Source organism: Onychostoma macrolepis, chromosome 15, assembly GCF_012432095.1.
Source record: "Onychostoma macrolepis isolate SWU-2019 chromosome 15, ASM1243209v1, whole genome shotgun sequence".
Classification (NCBI taxonomy): Eukaryota; Metazoa; Chordata; class Actinopteri; order Cypriniformes; family Cyprinidae; genus Onychostoma; species Onychostoma macrolepis.
In genome coordinates, this window is record NC_081169.1 from 14184110 (window position 1) to 14194109 (window position 10000).

At 36.8% G+C, this 10000-nt stretch overlaps 1 protein-coding gene across 5 annotated transcripts in view; it reads left to right on the forward strand.

Annotated features, from left to right (window-relative positions):
* Positions 1-10000, forward strand: part of sgsm2 (small G protein signaling modulator 2) — a 50805-nt gene that overhangs the window by 39627 nt on the left and 1178 nt on the right. For 4 of the 5 annotated variants that reach the window (XM_058745219.1, XM_058745220.1, XM_058745223.1 and 1 more), the window contains 12 exons: positions 1044-1203; positions 2178-2242; positions 2349-2494; positions 2609-2737; positions 2831-3013; positions 4028-4393; positions 5172-5296; positions 5512-5594; positions 6904-7013; positions 7142-7238; positions 7359-7526; positions 8557-10000. The exon at positions 8557-10000 is cut by the window's right edge and continues 1178 nt beyond it. In XM_058745219.1, coding sequence (XP_058601202.1) covers positions 1044-1203; positions 2178-2242; positions 2349-2494; positions 2609-2737; positions 2831-3013; positions 4028-4393; positions 5172-5296; positions 5512-5594; positions 6904-7013; positions 7142-7238; positions 7359-7526; positions 8557-8645 — 1721 coding nt within the window. In that variant the 3' untranslated portion in view covers positions 8646-10000. Of the gene's footprint in view, positions 1-1043; positions 1204-2177; positions 2243-2348; positions 2495-2608; positions 2738-2830; positions 3014-4027; positions 4394-5171; positions 5297-5511; positions 5595-6903; positions 7014-7141; positions 7239-7358; positions 7527-7899; positions 7931-8556 lie in introns of all 5 variants that reach the window. The other variant, XM_058745221.1, reaches the window with a different exon arrangement.

The following is a 10000-nucleotide window of genomic DNA, read 5'->3' on the forward strand; positions in this document are numbered from 1 at the left end:
GGAATTAATTGTTCCCTGACCTCTACGTTAAACAGAGCAGTTCTAGCTTAAAGTACAACCTTTAGGCAACGCTTTTTAGCAAACCACATTTATGGAGTGCAGGCAATGTGTTCTTACATTAAAAAACAACAACAACAGAATTGGGCAGAAGAAAGGGATATCAAGACATTTAAAAAGCCAAACTACTTTAAACTGGAGATATGGTGTCTTAAATTTGCAGTGCTCATGGCGAGAGATGTTAAAAAACAGCAAGACTTGACTCTACTGTTGCACATTCATACAGAGACTAATGCAATTATGCAAAAGCAAGTTGTGTGTAAATGGCCCCTATGGATAAACGGATAGTTTTATGTTCAATAATATAGAAATAAAACGCATTACAACATCTACAGACACTTTTCTTAATGTCTATTAAGTGATTTTCATCTGCCAAAATAATGTATTTTAAATCATTTTAAATTGTGTTTTCTCAATCAAAACTGATATGAGTAAATGTATTTCATTTTAATTATATGATATATCATTTAATCAATGTAATGAATTTCTTTAATTGATTGACAGCCCTGATCTAAATACCATTCAAAATGAACAAAGTGCTAAATACATAAAACATTCAAATCAGATATATTAAAATGCAGTTTAGGATGCATTTTACTCTTCCTTAATTATCTCATGGTTGAGCTGAGGCCTGAAATTCAGTGAATCTGAGGCTTTTGAGCTGAATAAGATGCTTTATGGCCGTTCCAGTCCAGCTAAGAGCCTCATTTCCAGTAGAGATGTATTATGGTGTCTGGGATGTGAAATGAATTCCCATATGGCAGCGTTCCATCGCACAACAGCTTCTTATTGTAGAGTAGCTCTGAGAGGAAAGAAAAAGCCCATTTTCAATGATCCTAGTAATATTAATAGTCATATATCTCAAATATGTTCTTCAAATGCAGGTTACTAGAGCAGGTTTCGTGTTTGCTTATTCATCTCTTATTTCCTCTCTCATCCTCTCACTCTGCCTCTTTTCCGTCTATTCCACTCCCACGCCCTAATAGACCACGGGGACATGATGGAGATGCAGGGTTTTGGCGGCAGCCCGTTGTCATGGCAGCAGGGCGAGTGCACCAGTCATATGTCATCTTGTCTGTCCTGCTCCACTGGGGGCAGCAACGCTTCTGTCGAGCTTCCAGCGAGCTGTACCTGCATGCATGACCGGTGAGCGTTTTATTGGTTAAAAAACACAATAAAAACAGTAATATTGTTAATTATTAATACAGTTGAATAAAACTGTTTTGCATTTTAATACAAATGTAATATCTAATTTAATTAATTTTCAGTACAGTCTTCAGTATCACATGATCCTTCAGAAATCATTCTAATGCCCTGATTCGCTGCTCAAGAAACATTTTACAGGATTCTTTGATGAATAGAATGTTAAAAGAACAGCATTTACTTGAAATGGAAATCTTCTGTAACATTTAAAGATCATCTTTACTGTTATGTTTGGTCAATATAATGCATATTAGCTTAAAGTAAATTTTATAATCTTATAGAGTATATAATCTTATATAATAATCTTATTAAATCTTGTATAATATTGTCGTTTCCACCATTTTTTGTTATTATGTGGTGGAAAAGACATTTTTAACATTTTTGGAATAAAATGGTAGACATCTTTTTCTTGTTCAGCATTTTATGCATCCTAAATATGTACAAATAAATAATATTCTTACACTTATACCTAATTATTTCAATTTACTGGAAATTTTTCTTTGTTCCATCTTAAGGTCATTACTCTGAGACTAACCATAGTGAAAACTTCATTAGTATTAATATTGTTCGTTGTAGCGAGAATGATGCCACATTTGGCAAAATCAAAATAGTTTTTCTTCGTTTGTTTTTGTTGTCAATGGATTTTCATATTTTAAGATGTAAAGTCTGACATTAAAACTGATACATAAACAGCTTGGAGTATTTTTAAAGTGATCTTCATATTACCAAAAGAAAAAAAGTTGAGGACATAAGTGCTCAAATTAAAAAATAAAAAAAAAACACCCATATGTTAAATATTTTAACGAGTGCAATATATATGCAGTTTGGCTGTAGTTTGCATATATTTTTGCAAAAGCATCTGACTAGTCTTCCTGTATTGAAAGATGTAACGGATGTTTCCCTTCTGTGTTCACCAGTATTCCACTGAAGATGCTGTGCCAAAATATGAAGAGACAGATTGTGTCTCGAGCGTTTTATGGCTGTAAGTCCAAAGAAAATCTGTGCAATTTTTCATATCAATTAGAATAAAACACCCTCAGCTGTGCATACAGTGCTGTAATGCTCTTATGCCACTTTTCCATCTGTAGGGCTGGCCTACTGTCGTCACCTGTCCACTGTGAGGACGCACCTTTCAGCACTGGTCAACCACAACATTGTCCCTCCGGACAAGCCCTGTGAAGCCTCTGGAGGGCTCAGCAAAGATGTGTGGAGTAAATATCAGAAAGACTGTAAGGTTAGCCTAGTACTCTTCAGCTCCGGTCACTAGAGGGTACTAGCTGTCAGTGACATGTACCATAGGATGCAGTAGTCCCGCTGTCTCCATCTGTCCCTTTTTCTCTCTTGCCAGAATTATAAGGAGCTGGAGCTGCTGAGGTTGGTTTACTATGGAGGGGTGGAGCATGAGATCAGAAAGGAGGTGTGGCCATTTCTGCTGGGCCACTACAAGTTTGGGATGGACAAGAAAGACATGGCTCAGGTAAAGTTTTATAAGCACACTTCTTTGTCACAATAGTTTGTTCTGGTGTGATGTATGTACTAAATGTCCGATGTGCCCTCGTGTGGTTCGTAGATTGACGAGAAGATCACAGCAAGGTATCAGCAGGTTATGCGGGAGTGGAAGGCATGTGAGGTCATTGTGAAGCAGCGGGAAAAAGAGATGCAGTCGGCTATCTTTGCCAAGTTGTCGTCAGGGAGCAGTATAGACAGCCACGTCCTCAGACTCATCCATAGGGACTCCACCATTAGCAACGAGGTCAGTCGCAAGCTCTGTTTAAGTAAGTATAGGTTATTTACTTACAAACCCACAGGCAACATCCTAACACTCACAGAATCTCTTAAGTGAATGCTTTGGTATTGTCTTATAAAGCAGAACCTCAATATGGCACATAAAACAGAGTTCCTTTCTTACTTGCAGTTAATTTCAATATAGTTTGTAATTAGCATGTTGCTATGCTGACTGGTCAATACTTTGATAACGATAAACATAATTATGTGCCTGACACAACTATTGATTTTTTTGTTTTAGTTTTTTTGATTACACTTTTCAATACTGCTCAGAACTTAAGTATGGATAAACGTACACGCCACATAGATATTGGGTAGAACAGTTTTTCATTTTTGATTTCACATTTCAATACTTTTGAGTATTGAATGAAATGTATATTATTTGTCATGTTAGCATGTTGCTAAGCTAACTGTTCAATATTTCAATAAGCATACACAAATTTTGAGCAATATTTGGTAATAGTTTGTTTTTGATTACATAATTTTGAGTACTTAATGAAATGTATGTTTATTTGCTATTTGGTTTTAGCATGTTGCTAAGCTAACTGCTTTAATAAGCATAAATATGTATGGAACACAAATAGGTAAAATTGTTCACTTTTGATCACACATTTCAGTTATCATTTGGTAGTATCCCTTATGAAAATTAACCATGGTTTTACTACAGATAAATCCAGAAAACCATGGTTACTATAGTTAAACCATGGTAACCACAAATTATTCATGGTTTTGCAATGCTAACCATAGTTTAACCATGGTATTTATACTGTAAGTACCGAATGAAATGATTATCATTTGGTGTGAGCTTGCTGAGCTAACTGTTCAACACTTTAATAAGCATAATAATATGGCACACACAAATATTGTGTAAAATATTTTTTGATTTCATGTTTCAACACTTGAATTCTAGATAGTGTAAGGTAAATCTAGCATTATGTTGCGTCATCATATCCCATCCATCCCATCTCTTCTCTGTCTTTAGGTATTCATGTCCGTGGATGAGCCTGATGCAGGGGGTCACGACACCTCATGTGAGGGAGGAAGCACTCCCACCTTAACCACTGTGGTTACCCCGGCCATGTTAGCCCCAGACGAGAGGCCGCTGGTGGAGTTTGACTCTCCAGACTCAGGCCTGCCCTCCTCCAGGAACTACTCCGTAGCGTCTGGACATTCCCAAATCATGTCCAGCATCGATGACGGACAGAGCATGGAGGAGGACACTACACCCACTGGAGGATTGGAGGAGCAGGGTGGACGGGGCTCTCTGAGTGAGGACAAACTCTGCAGTCAGCTGGACAAACTCACAACCACCACTGAGGGCACTGCACCATCCTTCTCCTCTTATACGGTACATGAATTAACTGTTTAAAGGGATAGCTCACCCAAAAATGAAAATTCTGTCATTAATTACTCATCCTCGTGTCGTTCCAAACCCGTAAGACCTTTGTTCATCTTCGCAACATAAATTAAGATATTTTTGATGAAATCCGAGAGCTTTCTGACCCTCCATAGACAGCAAGGGTACTACCACGATCAAGGCACAGAAACATAGTAAGGACATCATTAAAATGGTATATGTGGCATCAGTGGTTCAACTGTAATTTTACGAAGTGCACAAAGAAAACTAAAATAACGACTTTTTGGAGAGTAACGTTGTTTACGTTCAGATCAAAGCATGGGCATGCATCGTGATACTCTCCAAAATGGCACCAGGGTGACACAGAGGAGACAAATTGTTGAATAAAGTTGTTATTTTTGTTTTCTTTGGTCACAAAAAGTATTCTTGTAGCTTCATAAAATTATGGTTGAACCACTGATGTCACATGGACTATTTTAACGATGTCCTTACTACGTTTCTGGTTCATGGTAGTACCCTTTCTGTCTATGCAGGGTCATAAAGCTCTCGGATGTCATTAAAAATATCTAATTTGTGTTCCGAAGATGAACGAAGGTCTTACAGGTTTGGAACGACATGAGGGTGAGTAATTAATGACAGAATTTTCATTTTTGGTTGAACTATCCCTTTAAGCTGATACACCATTACAGATCTACATTTATCACAGTCAAAATTGTAAAGGTCAGTGATTTATTCTGGTCAGTTGTTTTGTCAATGTGCTTGTGAGCAGATTGAGCTGTTGGACACGGTGGCGCTGAACTTGCACAGAATAGACAAAGACGTTCAGCGCTGCGATCGTAACTACTATTACTTCACTACCAGCAACCTGGAGAAACTGAGAAACATCATGTGCAGGTCAGTAGAGGACCGTGTTGATCTCTGTGATCTGTTGTCTTCTCATTCGGCTGTGTGTGTCTCTCAGAATAGCAGCTCATTGAATTTCAAATCAGTCAGTCTGTTAGATTAATTGAAACATAAATCACAGACTGTAACTAATTTTCTAAATCGGCTGAACGGAGGCTCAGTCTACCTCAGTCTCTTCATGTCTTTGTCCTTGTTTTATGATCCAGTTACGTGTGGGAACATCTGGAGATTGGCTATGTGCAAGGCATGTGTGACCTTCTAGCCCCACTGATGGTCATTCTGGATGATGGTGAGTGAGACACTGAAACGTAAAAGTCTTATTAAAATGTTTCACGTCCTTAACTTGTATATTTATTATATGTGACCCTGGACCACAAAACCTGTCATAAGGGTACATTTTTTGAAATTGACATTTATACATTGAATAAATAAGCATTCCATTGATGTATGATTTGTTAGGATAGGACAATATTTGGCCGAGATATAACTATTTGAAAATCTAGAATCTGAGGGTGCAAAAAAATCTAAATATTGAGAAATTTGCCTTTAAAGTTGTCCAAATGAAGTTCTTAGCAATGCATATTACTAATCAAAAATTAAGTTTTTATATTTTTACAGTTGGAAATTTACAAAATATCTTCATGGAGCATGATCTTTACTTAATATCCTAATGATTTTTGGCATGAAAGAAAAATAATTTTGACTCATACAATGTGTTGTTGGCTATTGCTACAAATATACCCCAGCGACTTAAGACTTAAGACTTAAGGTTTTGTGATCCAGGGTCACATATAAGAATAACTGCTGAGACTATCACAACGTACCTCTTCTGCAAGCACTTAAACACTTCACAACTATAAACCAAAGCACTTACACACACAAAAAATACTCTTTTTCCCCTCTGCAGTTCTCTTCTGTCTTATTTCTTAATCTTGTAAATTGCTTTAGAAATACTAAATGCATACATGTAAATGCAAATGTTATGAATTCAGACTACATGAAATTAATTTGTTGCACAAAAGGACTTTAAAAAAGGATTTTTAAAATGTATAGTTTTATATTTAAATTATAGTATTTTAATTTTATATTTAGTGTTATATATTTTTTTTTTTCAGCATTACAATTTTAGGTTCAAAATTATATCTAAAATATAATATTACTATTTTACAGTATATATTATAACATTTAGTAATATTTTTGAAATACATATAAACCTTTTTCAAAATTAAATCATGTCAAAAATTATAAAATATAATATTAGTTTAGATATAATAACATTTGATAGTATTTTATATATACATATATATATATATATATATATATATATATATATATATATATATATATATATATATATATATATATATATGTCAATATTAAGAATTCAGATTCAATTCTATATAAAATAAGATATTATACAAATATTCCTTCTCTTTAACCCCTTCTGAAGTGCTTGGCCTAATTTAATGTATTTAAATGTTATTTAACATATTTTTATATTAGAAACTATTTTCAACATTAAAAACTTCTGTGAAAATTACATATGAAATATTCTAGTTTTATAATTATGTTCTCTTCTTTTTTTACCCCCTCTAAAGAGTGCTTGGCCTACAGCTGTTTCACTCAGCTAATGAAAAGGATGAGTCAGAATTTCCCTACCGGAGGAGCCATGGACACTCATTTCGCCAATATGAGGTCACTAATACAGGTAACATGACACATGACCTTTCTTCCTCTTCCTGCCTGAGTCAGCGCTGTGATTTGTCTGTTCTTCTGATGCCACCTGTGACATCATGAGTTCTGAACATTAAGGGTTTTTTTCTTTTTTTCTCTCAGATCCTTGACTCAGAGTTGTTTGAGCTCATGCATCAGAATGGAGATTACACCCATTTCTATTTCTGCTACCGCTGGTTCCTCCTGGACTTCAAAAGAGGTGAGGTTCATTTCAGACACTGAAGTGGAGCCTGTGTGTTATCAAACACAGTGAAGATGCTGTATCTCAGATTGTACCTTCATTGCTTAACTTACTGTGTATCTGGTGTGTCTGTGTCAGAGCTACTCTATGAGGATGTGTTTGCGGTATGGGAGGTCATCTGGGTCGCCCCTCGCATCTCCTCCAAGCACTTTGTCCTGTTCATTGCGCTGGCCTTGGTGGAGGTGTACAGGGACATTATCCTGGACAACAACATGGACTTCACTGATATCATCAAGTTCTTTAATGGTGAGTCAACTGAACAGAGCTGAAATGATCTTCCAAACACACTCCCTGCCTTTCATCGATTAAACAAAATGAATAGCTCCACCCCAAACACACACCATTGGTTGAGCCAACTTTCAAAAGTAGTAGTGTATTATAACTATTTTTTTTTGTAAGCAACAAAAGTAAAAACAGTAAAATTGTGAAAAAATATTACAATTTAAAATAACTATTTTCTATTTTAGTATATTTTACATTTTAATTTATTTCTGTAATGTAAAGCTGAATTTTCAGCATCAGCACTCCAGTCTGCAGTGTCACATTATCTTTTGAAATCATTCTGATAGTTCTGCTTAATATTTCTCTGGAAACTAATGTATTTTTTAAATGTCCTTAGAAAGCAGAATGAAATGGCAATATTAAAAACGGTAAATGTGTTCAAATGCATTAAATATATTTAAAATGAATATTTACATTAACACACTAACTTTGCTATCCCTTATAAAATAATTTTTGCATATATATATATTTATATATGTATATGTGTATATATGTATGTATATATGAGGAAGTCGTGGCCTAATGGTTAGCTTGTAACCTGAAGGTTGCTGGTTCGATTCTCGCGCCGGCAGGAATTGAAGGTGGGGATTGTGAATGAACAGCACTCTCTCCACCTTCGATACCATGACTTAGGTGCCCTTGAGCAAGGCACCGAACCCTAATTGCTCCAAGGCTGCCCACTGCTCCGGGTGTGTGTTCACTGTGTGTGTGTGTGTGTGTGTGTGCACTTGTTCACTACTCACTGCTGTGTGTGTGCACTTGGATGGGTTAAATGCAGAGCACCATTTCGAGTATGGGTCACCATACTTGATAATACGTCACGACTTATGGGGATCCTTGAACTCTAGTTTAACCCTTATGTAAGAGATGTTTTACCAGCAAACATCAGCTTTAAAATATCACAGCACAAGTTTTAAACCGGAAATGCAGCATGTGGCCATGTGAAAGTATCAGTCTATTGAATAATTGTATTGTTTGTGTTCTTCTCTAACAGAGATGGCCGAGCGCCACGACGTGCAGCACATCCTCCGAATAGCGCGGGAGCTGGTACACAAGGTGCAGACCCTTATCGAGAACAAGTGAGAATAAGAGTAGGCTGCCGCCCACCGAGTCCCGCCTGGCCAAATCTCCTGCTCAAGGCTTGAGACCGCCCGGGATCTGCCTCGACGTCTCGACTCTTAATATCGTTTGCCTGCCACAGAATGCCGTTGTGTCAGACCCTGGCGTTGTCTGCATGCTCGTGGTGTTTGAGCACACTGTGACTGAGGTTTTTTCCTTTCTCGCTGTACACGCCTCCAGCACACACCGCACCGATCAGGTCCTTTTAGATCTGCTTTTATAAGAAATGAGAAGCCTCGTACTGGGGGCACAACCGTTTCCTTTCCCTAATGGCCGCCAAATGTACAGCAAGTATTCAACGATGAATAAAAATCGGCGTCGAGCACAGTTTTGAATCCTCAAACGAGGCTGTGTTACATCAGCTCCCTTAAATAATAACTAAGCCACGAAGAAGTCGTCCAAACAGTGTGTGACCAAAAGGACTGTGCCAATAACCTTGTGCTAGTATTTCTATGCCTCGTTTTATCGTTTAGCGTCTCTATTGCCCCTTTTCTTCTGTACGATGTTTCGGTTGATGGTGATAACGACGATGATCTTGGAATAAAAGTAGTTGACGTTGCCTTTGTAACACATTTCACGACCTGCGTCCATATGTTTGCACTTTGAATCTGTCGCTCCATGACACCTGTGATGCTCCTCACTGACAGGTGTTATCAGGGGTCCCAACACTTCCCTCAGTGTCCTAAAGTCTGGAAAGGGTCCAGGCTCTTCCACAGGTCTGAAAACTGCTTCCACGTGATGTGACGAGACTAATTAAGTCACATTTTAGATGCTCACTACCTTCAGGCTTTGTTCACACTGCATATACTGTACACTACTGCTCAAAAGTTTGGGGTCAGTAAGATTTTTTTTTTAGCATTATATTCAGCAAGGATGCGTTCAATTAATCAAAAGTGACAGTAAAGACATTTATAACGTTACAAAAGATTTCCGTTTCAAATAAATGCTTTCTATTTTTCAAAGAATCCTGAAAAATGTATGTATGTGTGGTTTCCACAAAAATATTAAGCAGCACAACTCTTTTCAACATTAATAATAAAAGAAACGCTGAAGACTGGAGTAATGGCTGCTGGAAATTCAGCTTTGCATCACAGGAATAAATTATATTTTAAAATATATTCAATAAAGAAACCAGTCATTTTAAATGATGATAATATTTCACAATATTACTGTTTTTAATCAAATACATGCAGCATTGTGTTAAAAATATTCAAACAAATCTTACTGACCACAATCTTTTACATTATTTTTACATTACTGATTATTCAACTCCAATAGTGTCCCGAATCATGTAAAAGAACTACTTGAATCTGATCTGA